Raw genomic sequence first — 20215 nt, forward strand, 5'->3', positions numbered from 1 at the left:
CACATCAGTTAGAATGGCAATCACTAAAAAATATGGAGACAACAGATGCTGGAGAGGATGTGGAGAAATAGGAGCACTTTTACACTGCTGGTGGGAGTGTAAATTAGTTCAACCATTGTGAAAGTGTGGCGATTCTTCAAGGATCTAGAAATAGAAATACCATTTGACCCAGCAATCCCATTATTGGGTATATACCCAAAGGATTGTAAATTGTTCTACTCTAAAGACACATGCACACATATGTTCATTGTGGCACTATTTACAATAGCAAAGACAGTATCCAACCCAAATGCCCATCAGTGATAGACTGGATAATGAAAATGTGGCACATATATACCATGGAATACTATGCAGCCATAAAAAAGGACGAGTTCATGTCCTTTGCAGGGACGTGGATGAAACTGGAAACCATCATTCTCAGCAAACTTACATAGGAACGAAAAACCAAACACCACATGCTCTCACTCATAAGTGGGTGTTGAACAATGAGAACACATGGACACAGGGAGGGGAACATCACACATCAGGGCCTGTTGGGGGGTGGGTGGGGATAGGGGAGGGATAGCAGGAGGTAGGGAGATTGCGGTGGGATAACATTAGGAGAAATCCTAATGTAGATGACGGGAGGATGGATGCAGCAAACCACCATAGCAGGTGTATATGTAACAATCCTGCATAATCTGCACATATACTCCAGAATTTCAAATATAATAATAAAAAAAAAAGATTTGTTAAGATTGGTAGAATGAACTTTCCACTCCAGAAATCAATATATAGATGATGCCATTATTATATGTAATGATTGTGTAATTTGAAAGAGATTTTGAAAGATAAAATTATCAATGTATTAAGATATTGCAGTTATGTGTTGCTAAACTATGGGGACACCTTGTGAGAAATGCATTGTTAGGCAATTTTGTTGTGTGAAATTAAGTACTGCACTTACACAAACCTAGATGATACAACCTGGCACACACCTGTATGGTAAAGCCTATTGAGCCTAGGCTACAAAGTTGTACCACATGTTATTGTACTGAATACTGTAGGCAATTATAACATAACGGGATGTACTTGCATATTTAAACATAGAAAAAGTACAGTAAAAATTCGATATAAAAGATAAAAAATGCTACAACTGTATAGGTCCATTGCCATGAATGGAACTTGCAGGACCAGAGGTTGCTCTGGGTGAGTCAGTGAGTGAGCAGAGTGAATGTGCAGGCCTAGGACATGATGGTACATGACTGTAGACTTTATAAACACTGCACACTTAGGCTGCACTACATTTATAAGACATATTTTTCTTTCTCCAATAATAGTGTAAACGTAGCTTATTGTAGCTTTATTATGGTATAAACTTCTTAAACTTTTTAACTCTTTTTACTACTACTTATCTTAAAGAAAGAAACACATGTACAGTTGTACAAAAATATTTCAGGCTAGGCATGGTGGCTTATGCCTGTAATCCCAGCACTTTGGGAGGCCAATGTGGGCAGATCACCTGAGGTCAGGAATTTTAGACTAGCCTGTCCAACATGGTGAAACCCTGTCTACTAAAAATATAAAAATTACCTGAGTGTGGTGGCAGGCACCAGTAATTTTAAGTACTCAGGGGTCTGAGGCAGGAGAATTGCTTGAACCCAGAAGGGAGGGTTTGCAGTTAGCAGAGATGCACCATTGCACTCCAGCCTGGAGGACAAGAGCGAGACTTTAGTCTCAAAAAATAATTATATATGTACATATATGTATATATTTTTACTTATATCCTTATTCTATATGCTTTTTAATTTAATTTTTAAACTGTTTAAACTTAAAGAAAAAAGAACAAAGACACAAATATACACAGTAGCCTTGGCCTTAACAGAGTTAGGATCACCTATATCACTCACTGTCTTCCATCTCTGCATCTTACCCAGTGTAAGGTTTTCAGAGGCAGTAACACATACAGAGCTGTCATCTGTGATAACAATACCTTCTTTTGGAATACTTCTTGAAAGACCTGCCTGAGGCTGTTTCATAGTTAGCTTGCTTTAATATAAGGAGTATACTCTAATATAATGATTTATGTAGTATAGTAATACCTAAACCGGTAACATAGTCATTTATTATAATTATCAGATCTTACACACTGTACTTACTTATGTGAGCTCTACTTTTATACAAGTGAAAGCATAGTGATTTTGTTTACACCAGCGTCACCAGAAACACATGAGTGATGTGCTATGCTGTGACGTCAAGATGATAACAACATCACTAGATGATAAAGTATTTTCAGCTTCATTATAATCTTATGGGACCACCTTCATCTATATGGTCTGTCATTGACTGAAAAGTTGTTGTTGACTGTGGCACATGACTGTGTTAAATGCTTTATAGTTATAGGCTATTGCTGTTAAGAGAGCACTTTTAAAGTTTTAAAACATTTTTATTTTATATTTATTTTTTGTCTATATTTGAATACTTAGGTGTTATTTCAATTTAAGTAGATATCTTAATTATTTCTTTTCTCTTAATTTATATTATTATTTACTTATATTTTTGTTACCTGGTTGATCTTATATATATATGTAAATTTCCTGGGTAAAGGCAATAGAAAACTGATGTAATTTATTTTTATGCTGCCTCTGCCTTTTCTATATACAGGAAATCAGGAACCATCATGTTTTTCCTTGACTACTTATTTGGTCTCAAGATGCTGAGTGAGGCTACTTGTGGTGTCAGCCTATGGGCTTGTAAATCCTCATTAGCAGTCCACTCTTCTTTGCCTCATTCTCAGTCCTGGGAGGATGATCATACAGACTCTTACATGTGGGTTTCCTTATCTGTGAGATTTTGGTTGGGTTCTGCTGTTAAAATAGGTGGAGGAAAGAGGTAGGGGTACTATTTTGTATAAAAGCTAAAAAATGGTACAACCGTATAGGTCCCTTGCAATAAATGGAGCTTAGCTTCTAAGAAATCAGAGAACTAAGAACTAGGCAGTAGTTCCATCTTTGAAAGTAGTTTCAAGTGGAGGTAAGCACTCCAATGGGACTATCTGGGAAAATCATTTTTTACTTCATTCTAAGAATTCAGTGAGACTCCAGGCTCTGAACCATTAATTATGTAACTATTAGGAGCTTAGCCTAGCTCCATTCATGGCAAGGGACCTATGCAGTTGTACCAGTTTAATATTTTATACCAAATATAAAAGATTTATACCTCTCCCCTCCACCTATTTCATCAGCAGAACCTAATCAACCCCGCCCCCCCGCAACCTGCCGCCCCAGGTAAGAAAACTCGCATGTAAGAGTTTGTATGGTTATCCTCCCAGGATTGAGAACTAGGCAGAGAAGAGTGGACTGCTAATGAGGAGCGGTAGTCACACCTGGGAGCAGTCACGTCTTTGCACAACGGGTCTTATGGGTGGCCTTTCCTTCATTGTCCCAACTCTTCTTCAGGCTCTGGGCTCCTTATTTGTTCCTTTTGCTTCATCAAACACAGGCCCCTGACCAGCTCCACTGGGAGACCCTGAATGTCTCTATAGCCCTGTATTCTTTTTAAAATCCTGTCCACTCTCTTTAAGTACACACTTTATTTATTTTTTTCTCATAAAGGGCCTCTGTTTACTTCTGGTAACCTGAATCATCAAGTGTTAGTAAGTGACAAAATGTAGGCTAGAGTGGTAGTCATTCATAATGACAGCAATAGGTGCATATTACTACTCAAATACTTTATTTATTTGGTGTGCTGGTTAGGTCAGGGTTGGTTCCATCAAAATTATCGCAGTTTATTTCTTCTCAGATATCAGAGCAGTTTGGAAAATATCATTTCTTGCATCTTCAACCAAAAATGTCAAAAAGTTTTTGCCAAAAACTTTTAGGGATTGTGCTGCTGAATGTAGTTTGGTTGGAAGCCGTAACTTGGACAGTGGCACTGAGCAATACAGTGTGAGGAGGGTTGGTGAGAATTTGAGTACTATTTTCAGTAGGTGCTGTGGGGGTTGCTGCTGATATGAAGGCAGCAGGATCTGGTGTTGAAGAGATAGGTACTGTTGAAGAGGTGACTGTCATTGTATGTTTTGTGGATGTGTTGGAGGTCGCTGTTGCGGTGGTAGGCGGATTTGCGGTGATTGTTTTATCTGCGGTGGTGGTATTTATTTGGGGTTTAGGGTTAGAGATGGGAAGGTAAATAGCAAAATAAAAAGGAATAGGAGGAAATGGGGGTTTTGATATCCTAAAAGGTCCTACATAGTAAGGTCTTAGTGGGAAATGTAGGTTTGGATAACCCGGAAAGAGTCGAGGTTGTCCAATAGGTTCCAATGGAAAGAGTTGAGATAGAATGACTGCCTGGCTAAACTGAGAAAAAGAAGATGGTGGAACTCGCCCTCGAACAAAGAGAAGAGAAAGTGGTGAATTAAGTCTTGAGCCATAGGGAGGTGGGGGACTTGGTGGAACCCATCTTGGCCTATAAGGTGGAGGTGGTGGCCGCTGGCCAGATAGATATGGTCTTCCAGGGAATCTTTGACTCTCACTGGGCTGTGGAGATAATAACAAAAGCAAAAAACAAAGTTTCTAAATTTGATCATTTAAAGTTGAAACATTAGGATATACTATGTATTTTAAGTCATAAGTCATATATTTTACTGAGAAAATAAGTTAGATAAATAAGGAATAGAAAATTTCCTGTTCATTCTGAATGCATGGGCAATCAAAGAAAAGTAGAATAATATGAAATGAGAAAAAACAACAACAAAATGGTAACCTTTCTATCTAACCTGTAGGTTTTAGGGAGGGACCAAATCACCTTGATTGTGTGTAAGAAAAGACCACCTCTGAATGTAGTTTCAAGTGGAGGTAAATACCTCCGTGGGACTATCTGGGAAAATTCTTTCTTATGTCATTCTAATAATTCAGTGAGATTCCAGACTCTGAACCATTAATTGTGTAACTATTATATGCAACACTTCTTTCTAGGGACAAAGAGAAACAGATTTAAGATCCTTGTAACATAAGTCTGAAATCCAATGGAAGATATAACTCTCAAATGACAGTACAAAGCAATGCAACAAAAAGCCTATGGAGCTAGTATAGTATGTTGGTTAAAATGAAGATACTTGAGTCTGATTGCTAGAACCTGCTAGAGCCAGTCCTTCCATTGTTGCATGCTAGCTGAGTGACTTGCTTATGGTTATCTCTGCCTGTTTTCTCACTCCTCAACTGGTTCTAGAAATAGTTCTTACCATATATAATGGTAGATAGGATTATATATAATCTATGCAAAGTGTTTAGACATACTAAGGTAGAGTAAGGGCTCAATATAAATTTGAGTGATTTTGTACTCTATTGATAACAAGCACGATAGCTTGTCGATGGTAGCAACTCAAGAAATAATCGATAAATATTGTTAAAAATTATAGCAATTTGGAGGGAAATTTAAATTTTGATCAAAGAGAGAGGATTAATTGCCATGTAGAGAAAATAGCATTTGAAATGAGGGTAAAATAACAGAGTTGAAATGAGGAGGAAGAAGCCAAATTAAAATAATATCATAAGCAAATGAACAAGGTCAAGAAAAATATAGGTTCTATTCTAGCAACAATCAGAAGACCAGTTTTCCTGAAACAAAAGCTTTAGGAAGATGCAAGACTCTGGTCATTCTCCTACAACATTCAACTCTTTCCTGTGTCTCTGCCATATTACCTTTGGAAACATCAAACTTTTGGATCAACTCTATGAAAACTCCTTCCATAGTCCTACTTTCATAGTGACAAACATTGCTGGAGAATGTCACAATCTGTAAAGATAGCAACACTAGAGAACTATAGTGTCTATGTTTGTCTGGTGCATCAGCACTGCTAAATCATTGCCTCCCATTTTTTCTCAAAGGCTATCTTTTTAACATCTCTTCCTCACTTCTTCCTTTCTTGCTCCCCCCTACACCCATCAGAAGATGATCTTGCCTTCTATTTGAAGTAATTTAGGCCATCACATGTGAGAACTTCTTCACTTTCTTGTCCCACACCTATAAAACTCACAAATATCTTGCTGTTCTCTCTTACTGTGTAAGATCAGTCTCTTCACTTGCGTTTCATATCTACATCTTCTCTGTCCCTAGGGTCTTTCTTCTCTTAGTTATCACCTTGTATTCTCTCTTTCTAATCCCTGGCTCTATTCTTTCAGTCTGTAAATTGATTGATATCTCATGTATTAAAGAATCTCATTCTCAACCTAGGTTATCCCCGAAGATTTCTTTACTAGCTTATCTCTCTCTATTCCCCACCAGAGGGTGAGGAATGATGGTTTAGATTTTCTATTTCCACTTCTCAGTTTCCATTTTATCCTGCTTACTGTCCCATCACACAACTGAATCTCTTACAAAGATCAGTGATGACTCAAAAATTCCAAGTCATTTCAGAGGCAGCCATAGTCATGTCTTTGTCACACAATCAGTTCCTCTGTGTATTTTATACCTACATCTTTTTCCTTCCCAGGGACTGTCCTGTCTTAGCTATCACCTTTTACTCTTGTAACATAAACATAAACACCCTTATTTAGGTTATTTCTTGGCTATTGACCCATGGACTTCTAAACCACTTGCTATCCAGGATCTTAGAAGAAGGAAAATAAGCCAGGTTTATAAAATTCTCTTTCTTTTTGTAGCTTGAAATAGGAAGTATTGAGATCTCCTGATTAGAAGTAGGAACTAAAATGTGAATATTGTGAGATGAGAGGAGCCAGACAGAGGTTGGAGCATTAATAAAGGCCACGTACAGACTCAGCTATAAGGACGCAGGGACTGTGAGTAAAGAGAGCACATCTCAGGGAGGGAACAGTGCAGAGAGAAGCAGGGATGTGTTGAGAAGCAGAGACTGGTCTTTAGGGCTGCCTGGTTTTGCTGTGCCAGTTCTAATTTATATTTATGCTTGCATTGACTTTCTTTTTTAAGGAAGAAAGAAAACATTTATTGAGAACTTGGCCTGGCATATTTCCCTACTTTAAGGAAAAAGGAAGTCAATGCAAGAATAAATATAAATTAGAATTGGCACAGCAAACTAAAGCAGCCCTAAAAATGTAAGAATAAATATTGTGAGAGGAACTCTGTTCTTTGCAACCAAATGCAAAATCCTATAATACCATCCAATCTCATCTTTTGTCACTTCTTTGTACTCGATCTGGCCATGAAGAACTAGTACTAGCTCTATTAACATAATGAGCTCTTTCTGGTAGTCCCTGTGCCTTCATAAGAGGAATTCCTCTAGCTGAGAATGTTTCACTCCTGCCCTAATTTCCATTCACCTGGCAAGCTCTTCCTTCAAAATGTTTAATTGGCTTCACTCCCCTCCTCCAATAATTTAATATGAAAATTAAAAGAATTGTACAGAAAATATCTTTATACAATATAAAATAAGCCAAAAATTATATTTTGGTAAAGCTTTTATTGGAGACAAAACCAAACTTTATCACTCTTTTCACAGCGATAGTAATTATTTGTTTTGGTAGTTTTCTCCACTCTTAGGCCATGTGCTGTTTTGCTGCTGTTGAAATAATTGATTGTATCTTCTTTAGCTTTGTGCCTTTAGTATCTTAGTCAGTGCCTGGCATCTTTGTGAGTAATAAAGGGTGTAAGGAATTAGAGGTAAGTTAGGTGTCTATTATTTTTGTTGTTTTAGCACTTCTATTATAATACTTATAGTCACTTATTATATAGTGTAGTAATTATTAACTTCAAACAAAAATGTCTCTGTATTGCTTATCATTCTATCTCCAGTTTCTGGCACCTTGGAGGTTCTCAGTAAATTTTTTTTTTGAGACTGGGTCTTGCTCTGTCACCCAGGCTGTAGTGCAGTGGCGTGATCTCAGCTCACTGCAAACTTTTCCCCCAGACTCAGGCAATCCTTCCACCTCAGTCTCCCAAGTAGCTGTGACCACAGGAGTGCACCACCATGGCTGGCTATTTTTTTTGTATTTGTGGTGTAGATGGGGTCTTGTCATGTTGCCCAGGCTGGCCTTGAACGCTCAAGCTTAAGCAATCCACCTGCCTTGGCCTCCCAAACTACTGGGGTTACAGGGTATGAGCCACCATGCCTGGCCAGGTTCTTAGTAAATGTTTTTGAATAAATGAATGTAGACTTAAATGAAATTGAGATCTTAAGTCATGGCTGCTAACATTAATGAACATATAGGTGCCAAGAGGAAAGAAATTAATTAAGTTTTAATCCTTTGGATTTTGAAAAGTCATGGAAGTTTATAGATGCAGATTGAAATCTCAGAGCTGGAGAAATAGATTTGGAAAGCACTATTGGGTCAATGCAATAGGTAAGAAAGTAATAAAGAAAAAATGACTGAAGACAGAAACTTGGATAAGAGGAAGCTGAGCAGTTAGTGAAGGAAAATGATGAATAGTCAAAGTCAGGAAGAAACCCAGATGGTACAGTGTCATGGAAATTAAATTCAAATTGAGCTTCAGTGAGCTACTCTCTGGATCCTAAGCAGAGATGGGGAGAAATCATGTGAAAAATTACACTTTATAGAACATAGCTGATCTCTGACCTCCATTCTGATCATTTTTATCTTTTCCTATTCTCTTAACACAATTTTCCACTAGCTAGTTTCCCTCTTCCACTGGCCAATGGTAGTGAACTTTATAACCTTAGACAAATGATGAAAATGCCTTTTTAAGGAGTCTACATTTCGGGCCGATTACCTTCACAAATGATAGGTTTATTGGAAACAGAATATAGAACTGGCTATTTTGAGTTTCACTTTTCTTATTTGTTAAGAGAGGATAAAAATAATAATTGTTACACTGGATTTCTGGAGAGATTAAATAGTGTAATTTTATAATACACTTCTTGGCATATATTAACACTCCATAAGTGGTAATTTTAATATTATTATTATGCAGCTTGCCTATATTTAAATTTGATTGTATTGTCTCTATAGTTTCAACATGTGATGGTTTTAAATAATCAAAAATGATTTAATAATGTATGGGTTCCATGAGAGCAGATATTTTAAAACATTATTTATTTATAAAACATTTAAAAATCATAAATGCAATTTTGTTACATAGATATTTTGGTCAGTGGTGATGTCTGGGCTTTTAGGGTACCCATCACCTGAATAATATACATTGTACCCATTAAGTAATTTCTCATCATCCACCCCTTTCCACCCCGACCCTTCTGAGTTGCCAAGGTCTATCATTCCATACTCTTTGGTCCCCTTGTACACATTATTTGGTTCTGCTTATAGGTGAGAATATTGGTATTTGTCTTTCTGTTTCTGAGTTTTTTCATGTACGAGAAAAAGCAGAGATTTTTGCCTGATGTATTTATTGTTAGTGTTCTAGCACATAGAGCTGTTCTTGATACTAAGTAGGAGCAAAACATATGTAGTGGGTGAATAAATACATGATTTTATAGTAATGAATTGAAGAAATAATTCAAAAAGTACTAGGACTGCTAAATTGTTTAATTACAGGGTTTATGTTTTCCAATGTTGATGTTTTAATTCTTGTTTATGTGTTAATTACCTAAAGCCTAATGTCTGGTGGTTAGATCTTTAATATAGTTTCTCACAAAATCTGAATAATAGCAACGGTTAAAACCAGCTTCTAAATCAGATTATTTAACATGCTTTGGATAACTTGTCCTTGTTCAAGTTCCTGAGAGAAGGCAGAAGATCTAGAATTCCATCAATTAAGTTGCCTTCTTAATGAATAGACACCTTTTAAGCAGTTCTTTTTAGTGGTATTTATATTTTATTTTCTCCTTTGATACCTAGGCAATATCATTTCTTCAGTACACATTATGTCTTGAAATGTATTTGGCATTATTCTCTTGTTTTGGATCTAGTGTATTGAGAAAAGTGTAATTAGACAAATCGGGGGAGATTTCAAACTTTTCTGAAGTATATTAAGGAATTTTAGGTTTAATTGGCTTTAAAAATGCTAAATCTTTTTTAACTCTTCAGTAGGAGCAAATATTTCACCTGGTATGCATTATTAATACAAATAAATAGTTAGCTTAGAATTATTTGAGAGCATTTGAGACCAATTAAAAGTGATATCTAATGAAGAATTTTCACTCTAAATATCTGCTTTCATTAGAAATCTCCACAAAATTTATAAATGTGTTCTAAGTTAAATATAAATAATTAGAAAGCTTGTGGTATATCTAATAAGTTAATTATTTATAAATTCTTGAACAGAATTTGATTAAGATGAAATGGTATTGATTTTTCAATGTTATAATACAAATTGAATAAATTTTTACTTTTTTGTATTAATTCATTATTTGATAATCTTATATAATTTTTCACAAAATGTTACATGTAAAATTTATTATTTTTTTATGTACAAACAGTACTTCAGGTTTCAGTTTTCAAGGGCTCTATTCCCAACTGGTGTTTGTTTGTTAGATTGTTTGGACACAGGGTCTCACTCTGTCACCCAGGCTGGAGTTTAGTGGCATAATCACAGATCACTGCAACTTCAAACTCGTAGGCTAAAGTAACCTTCCTGCCTCAGCCATCCGAGTAGCTAGGACTACAGGCATTTGCTGCATGCCCAACTAATTTTTAAAACTTTTTAATTTTTTTTTAAGGTCAGGGGTTTCACTGTTGCTCAAGCTGCAGATTAGTGTGGTTTTAATGCTGGATTAATGAGTCAACAAAAGGTATGCCTAGGATTGGTAATAGCAGTCCAAAATAAAACTATTCCTGTTTTGTGAAGATTATCTTTCTTTGGTCTTGTAAGACCAGGAGTTGAAAGCCACACATTTTGAAGGGAAAGTGTTTTACTTAAGTTCAGGAATAGGAGAAAGATAGATTCCTTTTCTTCCCTTTCTCCTTCCCTCTTTCCTTCCCTTCTTTCCTTCAAATAAACATTTTTTTGGACACTTATCATAAACATTGGGCATATACTGGTAAACTAAAAAAGGTCCTTGCCTTCATGGAGATTTTATTCCAATTGGGGGAAACAGACAAGAAACAAAAAGTGATAGCATGTACAGAAAGTGATGTGTGAGATCAAACAGTGATAAATCCTATAAAAGTAAACTGTATAAGGGGTAGAGAATGAATAGTGACAAAGTGGTCAAAACAAGGACTCTCTGAGGAGGAAATTCTTGAAGAGACTAATTGAAGTTCAGGAAGAAAAGTGTGATATTAAAGAGGAGAGCATTACAAAGACAGGGCACATCAAATACCCTAAAATAAGGGTAAGGTTGGTAAGTTCAAGGATCAGTGAAATGTGCACTCTGGATGAAACCTGGGAAGTCAGTCAGAAACGAAATCAGAGTTAAGGTGTGGGGAGGTCCAAGCAGGGTCTTGTTGGTAGGAGTAAGAACTTTGTACTCTTGCCTTCCAAGTATTATGAAAAACATTAGAAGGTTTTGAACAAAGGAGTGATATGGTAAGATGTTATCTTTCTGGTTATTGTGTGGAGAATAAGCTACAGGAACAAGAGTGAAAGCAGGGAGACCAGTTATTGTTCCAACAGGTAGGAAGTGATGGTGGCTTGGCCTAGAATGCTAGCAGGAGGATAGTGAGAAAGGGTCAGATTTAGATGATGGTGTGAAGGCAGAGTGGGCAAGATTTGCTGAAGGAGTGGATCTGGGAGGTGACAGAGTCAAGGATGATTTCGTTTTTTGGCCTGAGCAACTGGATTTGTGGTTAGAGGTGGAGACAGGGTAACAGGATGGTGTCTTGGGACACTCTGACATTTAGAGATCAGGGAAAGGAGATGTGTCTGGAGAAGGAGACCAACAAGGAGGGGTCATAAAAGTGTAAAAAAAATTAGGAGAGTGGAGTTGTGTGGGAGTTCAAAAAATAAAAAACTGACTTTAAGTAGGAGACTGATCATGTCAAATACAATTTAGATGGGAACAGAAAGCTGACCATTATGCATGGCCGTTTGGAGTACAATTTGACAAGTGTAGTTTAATCTGAATGATGTGGGCAAGATCTGCTTGGAGTAGTTTAAGACAGAGCAGGAAAAGTGAAGATGTGCAGAGGTAGCTTTTTCAAACAGACCATAATGGGAGTCACTGGAGAATGAAAACAAACATATAGATGATATTCCTTCATATTTATGTGGCAGTAGGAACAATCAATAGAGAGAAGGAAAAATTGATGATGTAGGATGTTTAGATTTAGGGTAGATAATTACAGGATAATTGCAGGATCCTCCCTGCATAGGGGAGAGAATAGGGTCTAGTTTACGAGCTGAGTGGTTGATCTTAGAACACATTGGGGTGATTTTAGTTCATCCCAGGTAATTAGAAGAAAAGGCAGAAGATAGGCAAATAGATGGAGGCAAGTTAAAATTTGTTTCTCATTCACAAGTTGTGTGAATCTGGGTAAGTTATGTAACCTCTCTGTTACTTTTCTCATCTTTAAAGGAGAGAAAGTAACAGTATCTACCACATGATGTTCTTTAGAAAAAATAATTAAAATGACAATTTAGCATAGTATTTTGCATGCATACAGTTTCAGTGAAACATAAATATTTTTTGTAAACTCATGAATAATATTGGGTTAATTTTATGATTATTTTGTAAATGAAGTATCAGGTTTTTACATGCCATATTGCCTTGTTCAGTGTTTCTGTAGACCAGGAGTTGGCAAACTAAGGCTGTGGGCCAAATGTAATTTGGCTGATTGGTAAATAAAGTTTTGCTGGAACATAGCCATGCCCATTCGTTTAATGTAACTGCTTTCAAGCGACCTCAGCCAAGTTGACCACTTGTTAGAGGCCCACAGAAGCCTACAATATTTGTTATCTAGCTCTTTTCAGAAAAAGTTTGTCAACTTCTGCTTTGACTATTTTTACCAGTCTATCCTGTAACCTCTGAGAGTCATATACCTCTTGAAGTTAGAGGTCATGTTTATCAGTGTTTGCATCCTTCTTGCACTCTCTATAGGTGACATTAAGTAAATATTTATGGATGCTGTTCAGATAATTTAGAAGTTTCATCTTCCCATCTCACTCTCTACCAGCCATGCTAACCCCCTTATTCTTAACACTAGGCAAGTGTACCCCACTCCAGTCTTTGAAACTTCCTGTTTCCTCTGCTTGCATGGTTAGCTTTTTCACCTCTTTCAGGTCTTTAATCAAATGTCATTTTCCACTGGGCTACCCTATCTTAAATCACATCTTTGTTCTACCTCCTCCCCAAATTCCTTCTTCCCAAATTTTCTGCATTACATAGTCAGTTATTTTGTTTATGGCTTGTCTTCCCCAAGTAGAATATAAGCTCCATGAGGTTAGGAACATTTTGTCTGTTTTGTTCACTACTGTTTACCCAACATCTAGAATAGTGCCTGGCAAATATTAAGTGCTCAATAAGTATTTTGTGTTGAATGAATTACCGGACTTGGTGATAGGCAGAAATTTCTCTTACTTGATTTCAGAATGCCATTTCCTTCCTTGCACAAGGCAAGGAGCATAAGGCTTTTCCCATGACAACATTTGAGGCAGACTCCAGCATTTGTACAAACTCCGAAGAAGTCCTCAATCTTTCTCTGTTTGATTTCTCAGTAGACTAGGGCCTTGCTACTCAAAATGTTATTTGCGGACCAGCTGATCAGCATCAGCATCACCTGGGGGCTTGGTAGAAATGTAGACTCTAGGGGCTCAGGCAGACCTACTGGATCAGCGTCTGAAGTTCTACAATATCCTCAGATGATTTGTGTCCCTGACAGAGTTTTTAGAGTTTGTAGAGTTTTGAGAACGACTGGCTGTCTTAGGTTATTTGATAATTGCTTATCATTGCTTTAGTTCAGGCTAAAGGTTTTGCTTCACTTTTGGTAATTATTTTATCATAGCCCCTCTGTAAAGTATTTTATTTATACTCCCTTTTTAATCTTATTTTACTGTTCAAAAACTTCTATCTATTACCTATTCTTAGGAATTAGAAACTGCCAGACTGACAGTTTAACCATAGCAGTTTAGTGAATAGATTGTGCTGCAAACAAAGGCTTCTCTTGTTAGGGATGGCAGGTGTTGGCAAAAATGCTGTCCTTATCCATCTTGTGAGCATGGCAGACATCCTTGTCAATCATGAGATGCTTTACCTTTGATCTTACACTTGGCCTAGAATCCATCCCTGTGTCATCTTTCATGTAGTCTATCCAATGGCATGAATGAACAGGTAAGACTCTGAAACCTGTTTGTTATTCCTTGGCGTCAGCTACACAAAGGCTCATTCACTCATTGTTGCATTCCCATAACACTTATTGAGGTTTTGTCTCATGTTCAGCTCTGTGCTATATAAAGGAGCATCTCAAATATTTCCTGTGTTTTTGTGAGGTTTGGGGGTAAAACTGTGCTCCATAGTACATTGTAAATATATAAATATGAACTGTTATTTTTAATTTAACTCCTAGCTAATCCCTACCTCATAAAAATAATCTGATGTATTGAAAGTTCTAGATGCTGAGTACAATAAAGTTTCTTTATTTAGGCTAACACCTAAGATTGTTGTTAAGATTTAACAACTCATGAGACAATGAACAGAGCAAAAAATTTTTGTTAGAGTGACATTAAAAATTATGTCCTATGACTCTTGTTTTCTTATATCCAATAATATTTAATTCTAATGAGAAAATTTATGTATTAAACTAACTTTCTTCAGGACATGGTATTATATACTCTTTCAAGGTAGAGAAGAATTTAAGTTGCATTTGTCTTGCAATTCAGGCTTCTGGAATAAAAATATGCCATTAATTCATATGAATCCTCAAGATGGATGTTTTATGTAAAGCTCGTCAGAAGTTGCCTATTCTCAGCATGAAATACTGAACTTGAGAAGTAAATTTCAAGAAAATTTATTCAAGTAGTCTCAGACTTCAGCATTAGTAAGAATATTCTAGAATGCAGGTTTCCAGGCCCCAAGATCAGCTATTCTTTTTTTCTCAGGTCTGAGATAGGGATTGGAAATGACCACTTTTAATAAGTGAAATCAGATGTTTCCGATATAGGTATCTCATGGAGTACATTACTCTTCTATTTCAACCTCAGAATTTTTATAGAAATGTCATTAAATATCACTAAATGCTTCAGAACAATACAAATGTCATTAAATATCACTAATGATATTTATACAAATGTCATTAAATATCACTAAATGCTTTAGAACAATAATGCTACTTTATCTGCTTGTGCCATTGCTAGGGTCTATTGACATTTATTTGTTCACTGTGTAATGTAGACTGATTCAGAAATAGTTTCTCTTAGGTAGGTAATATGCTATGAAAGGAAGATGTAATATATGAACATCCCAATTTGGAATTCAACTTTGGTATTTCTGTGTCAGCACCACTAGGCCCAACACACAGTGGATTGTCAGGAATTATCAAGAAATGAGACAAACAGAGCTCTTTGTCTTCTGTCAAGCCTACCCAACCCCAACATTTACTAGGGAATCTGATCTTACTCTGAAATTTAAATTATGCTAGTGATGTTTTTGTCTCTGGCACATATCACTTGTTACTTTGTGTTATATATTTTGGGATCTCCTATAGAGCTTTTTTTTTTTTTTTTTTCAACTGTCTCATAAATGAACTTTACTTTCTTTTTTTTTCCCATTTATTTTATTGCATTTTAGGTTTTGGGGTACATGTGAAGAACATGCAAAATTGTTGCATAGGAACACACGTGGCAGTGTGATTTTCTGCCTTCCTCCCCATCACCTACATCCTATAGAGCTTTAACAAATGCTTTTCAAAAGTTTGAATTAGTGTAAGTGCTTCTTGAGAGAGTGACCTTTCTTTTTCTGTTTTTATTGTTTTCCCAAGTGAGTAGCACTTTACTTTCCAGTGTGTTAAAAAGGAATATTTTAGCCATAACCAATGTATTTTGAGACATCATAAAGGCTTTTTGGTTCTAGTTTTTACAAATATTTCAATAAAAAACTATTGTACAATCAGCAATCCTTGCATTGATATATCATGTTGTCTTTGTAGAAAATTTATCGTGAAGGTCCAACTATATATTTTCTCATTTCCTACAGCTTCAAAACATTTAGTAAGCTTAAATTACATTTTTCTGACAATTTTGTTAGTTCTTTTGAAAAGAAATAAAAAGGAAGAGATGTTTCTAGATAAGAGCTAGTTCTCCCAGATACAACCTGTCCTGTGCCTTCTTCCTGTAGTCCCCTGTCCCTTCATGCTTGGCAACCACTGACTAGATGGTTAGTCATATGTGAAAAAGGAAAATGAAAGTAAGAACAAGTCTGTAAAGATCAACAGCTTGACACTGAATTTTTACATACAGGACAAATTTTTGGTATCAAAACTTTCTTTTAAGTCATGATTAACAAGAAATACAACAAGAACCTTTAGAATTGTGGGAACTTACCATGAAACATGAAGTAAGAGCCAACAGGCCCAAGAGAAAAGTTAATTTCATTCTTTAAAGTTGCTCCTAAAAACAGGCCAAAGGTTTTCCATGGTTAGTCAAATCAATCAATAGTGTTTTTCAGAATAACAAATTTAAAGCATTTTAACACTTTTTATATAATACGATGAAGAAAGACCAACATAACCTTTAAAGATGTGTTTGATGTTTTGGGGAAAGGAATCAGAATAGATGCACAGCAATAATGTCATGTTTGTGATTTTTCAAAATAAAAAATGGTGGTACTTTATGAAAGGTAATTTTCCGATAAATATTGAAAGTACATTTTAAAATTAAAGCATTTTTGGAAATTCCTTGTTACCCTTAGTGGTGACTACTTTGGAACATAACTAATTAGGTATACTTTTAGTATGTTTACTTAAAATTAGTCAAAACTTATAGATTTCTATAGATTTGTGACCTAAATATTGTTAATGTGACAGGACTATTGTAAAAAATAACTTCTTAATACAATTATTGTGTTATTATTATTAGATCTGTCTCAAGCAAAAAAAAAAAAAACTGTGTAATGTGTATTTTTTCTTTAACATCACTCTACTGAGGTATTATTGCCTTGATTTGATTTTTTCCAGGTTATTCCAAAAGTCAATTATTGTCTATCAGTGTGTGAATTAGAAAAAAAAATGTTTTTGTCCTTAATTTGTTTATAATTTTCAACAAAATACAATAAGTACATGGCACCCTGTGTTCTGGGAAGGCAAAATTCAAGCACATAGGCTGACAGATTGTCCTGGGGCCCATGTGATACCTGTCATTTGCATTAGCCTTGAAATGACATAAGACAGGTCAACAGATCCTACAGTTTATGTGCATGTGTCTATCCTTTAAAATAGCTTTTTCTAATATGTTTTCATAAAAGCGGTTTAGCAATACATAAGAAACCAGAGTCAAGCAAGAACAACAGAAATGCAAATCTATCTTGTATATCCTTCTAAGACTCTTCTACTCATGATTGACTTTAGAAACCATAAGATATAGCAGTGGAAAAAGTCAATAGATTGTGAAATTGGATAATTTCACAACTGGATAATTGTGCAACTGATCAATGTGAATGGTCTTGACACTTTTTCAGGAATTTTAAGGCTTGACAATCTTTACCACTGACAACGATTTTTTTTAAAAACACATCTGAGGCCGGGTGCAGTGGCTCACACTTGTAATCCCAGCACTTTGGGAGGCCAAGGCAGGCAGATCATGAGGTCAAAAGATCAAGACCATCCTGGCTAACATGGTGAAAACCTGTCTCTACTAAAAATTCAAAAAGTTAGCCAGGTGTGGTTGCACGTGCCTGTAGTCCCAACTACTTGGGAGGCTGAGGCACAAGAATTGCTTGAACTCAGGAGGTAGAGGTTGCAGTGAGCAGAGATCACACCACTGCACTCCAGCCTGGGTGACAGAGCAAGACTCTGTCTCAAAACAAAAACAAAAAACAAAACAAAAAACAAAAACCCACATATGAGATTTTTAGGTAGCATAGCTATTTCCATTAAAAGCCTTGAGGATGATATTCTTGAGAATACGAGCAAAAGCTAGAGGTCCAAAGTGAAAGTTCTTACATTTATATTTCTAAAAACCTACCTTGGTAGAAGATTCTTCTTTGGAACAAACTACTGCTTAATCTTACTCTTGCCCGATATTCAATTTAGGTAGTCACTATTTAAAAGTCCAAGAAGAGAAAGAACTTTGATAGAAGGCCTTTCTTCTTAAATACCTCTGTCTGGATTTTTATTGGAGTTAAGAGAAAGGTTGAGAGAGGGTAAAAGTTCTGTATTGATGTTCTTTACTGAAACAAAGAAATAATAGTTGCAGTTGCCAGTTTGGCAGCTTCATCTACAGAACAGTGATCCGATCACTGTTCTAGCAGGCCCTGGGGCAGCACACAGAATGCTGGAGTACGGTAGTTTTTACACTTGGCTGCACATCACAATTATCTGGGAAACTTTTAAAAAAATTCCAATTCTCAGACCTTAACCCCAGACCAATTTATCAAAATTTATGGGGCAGGAAGACAGACAAAATAATTTTATTTTGTTTAAGACATTTTATTAATTTTCTTTATGTTAAGTTTTTCCTTCCAACTTTTATTTTAGGTTCAGGGACACCTGTGTAGGTTTGTTACACGGGCAATTTGTGTGTTGCTGGGGTTAGTTGTACAAATTATTTCATCACCCAGTTAGTGAGCACAGTACCCTCCTCCTACTCTATACCATCAAGTAGGCCCTGGTGTCTATTGTTCCCTTCTTTGTGTTCATGTGTACTCAATGTTTAGCTCCCATTTGTAAATGAGAACTTGCAGTATTTGGTTTTCTGTCCTTGCATTCATTTGCTTAGGATAATGGCTTCCACCTGCCTGCATATTGGTGCAAAGGAGCATAAGAATTTAAAAACTCCCCAAGTTACTGCAAAGTGAAGCTTTGTTTGGGAACCACTGCTGTTAAAGGCTATAGATTCTGGAGTTTTAATGTGTCTATACATTTAATGTGTCTATATATATATATGTTTCAGTTCTGATATACTATATATACATATATATATACATCAGTTCTGATATCTTACTACACTTGTATATGTATCAGTTCTGATACATATATATAGACACATTATAATCAGCATGCTGATTATGTTTTAGATAGCTTTGTTTCTGTACCTTTCTGTGACTCAGAAAATCCTTCAGGTTAATATCTAATACTTCATATATATATATATATATATATATATATATATAATATGTAGAGTTGGTTTATTTGGGAAGAAGCTCATTTTAGTAAGAAGGAATTTGACGAATGGAAAAAGGAGGCAGTTGAAATACATTATTTGTCCTAATTTTGAAAATGACAGGAGATATCTGGTGGTGGGAGATAATTAGAAGTAGAATCCTTATAGTTTCTTATTTTCAATTTCATATTTCTTTCCTAGATGTGTAATTTTATTTAAAGATACTGTACACATGCATTTGAGCTACTTAAAATATTAATATATAGAAATTACTTAATACATTTTTCTGAAGCTAATAATGAGTACCTGGACTGCTTAATGGATAATACATTCTCCATTATATGTTGTGTTCTGTAAGTATATGGTGTTATCACCATTCTAAACCAGAAGGATGAATATAATGTACACTAGCCTACTAAAGATGGGAGGTATGGGAACATTAAACAATGTGTTTTACATTTATGGCAAAAGGATATGGTAAATCAGACAATTTTGTGTATAAGATGAATGCAGGTACTGAGAAATTTACTCATATGAAATAAAATCTATTTAGTTGAGAGGAAATTTCCATATGCTAGAAAATGTTATGCTTTATTTTCTAATAGCCACAACTTATTGAGTCATTACCATGTCCTAGACTGTGTGCTATTCACTTTATGTAAATTAGCTTTCCTAATGCTCACAACAACCCCTTGCAATTTATGTCATTATTGTTAGATTACTGATAAGGTAATAAATTATAGAGGAGTTAAGTAACTCGCTCAAATTCACTAAAATAGCTGAGATAGGAATTGACCTTAAATTTGCCACATTAGAGAGCTTGAATTTTCCCCCTTCCTTATGCTGTTTTTGTCTCTCAAATCCAATTATTTGAACCAGTGAAATAATTAATATATTTTTAATATTAGGACTTCTTGATGCTTGAATGCAACTCATCAGTAATACATGAAATCTATTTAGAAAGTAGCAAACAGAATTTAGAGGATGGATAGAGCAGAATAGAAGTGAATATCAGATTGCATTATATATAAGTACTTTTAAGGATATATTATATAGTTACACATGGCCGTACTGGTTTATTATGTAAAAACATATGTTT

The 20215-nt window shown here is 35.7% G+C and overlaps 1 protein-coding gene across 1 annotated transcript; it reads right to left on the reverse strand.

The window, feature by feature from the left end:
• Nucleotides 1-3690: 3690 nt before the first annotated feature.
• Nucleotides 3691-18140, reverse strand: OPRPN (opiorphin prepropeptide). The gene is made up of 3 exons (XM_017501648.2): nucleotides 17980-18140; nucleotides 16342-16407; nucleotides 3691-4514 (listed from the first exon to the last, which is right to left on the reverse strand). The coding sequence occupies exons 2-3, from the start codon at nucleotides 16390-16392 to the stop codon at nucleotides 3819-3821; spliced, it is 747 nt and encodes a 248-aa protein (XP_017357137.1). The 5' UTR covers nucleotides 16393-16407; nucleotides 17980-18140; the 3' UTR covers nucleotides 3691-3818.
• Between the last annotated feature and the right edge of the window lie 2075 nt (nucleotides 18141-20215).

Source organism: Cebus imitator, unplaced genomic scaffold, assembly GCF_001604975.1.
Source record: "Cebus imitator isolate Cc_AM_T3 unplaced genomic scaffold, Cebus_imitator-1.0 Scaffold283, whole genome shotgun sequence".
In the NCBI taxonomy this organism is placed as follows: Eukaryota; Metazoa; Chordata; class Mammalia; order Primates; family Cebidae; genus Cebus; species Cebus imitator.

Coding starts and splice junctions, on each gene's coding strand:
- OPRPN (XM_017501648.2), bottom strand. CDS start 16,392: ATGAAATTAACTTTTCTCTTGGGCCTGTTGGCTCTTACTTCATGTTTC. Junction 4,515..16,341: donor CTCTTACTTCATGTTTCATG/GTAAGTTCCCAC, acceptor TTATCTCCACAG/CCCAGTGAGAGTCAAAGATT.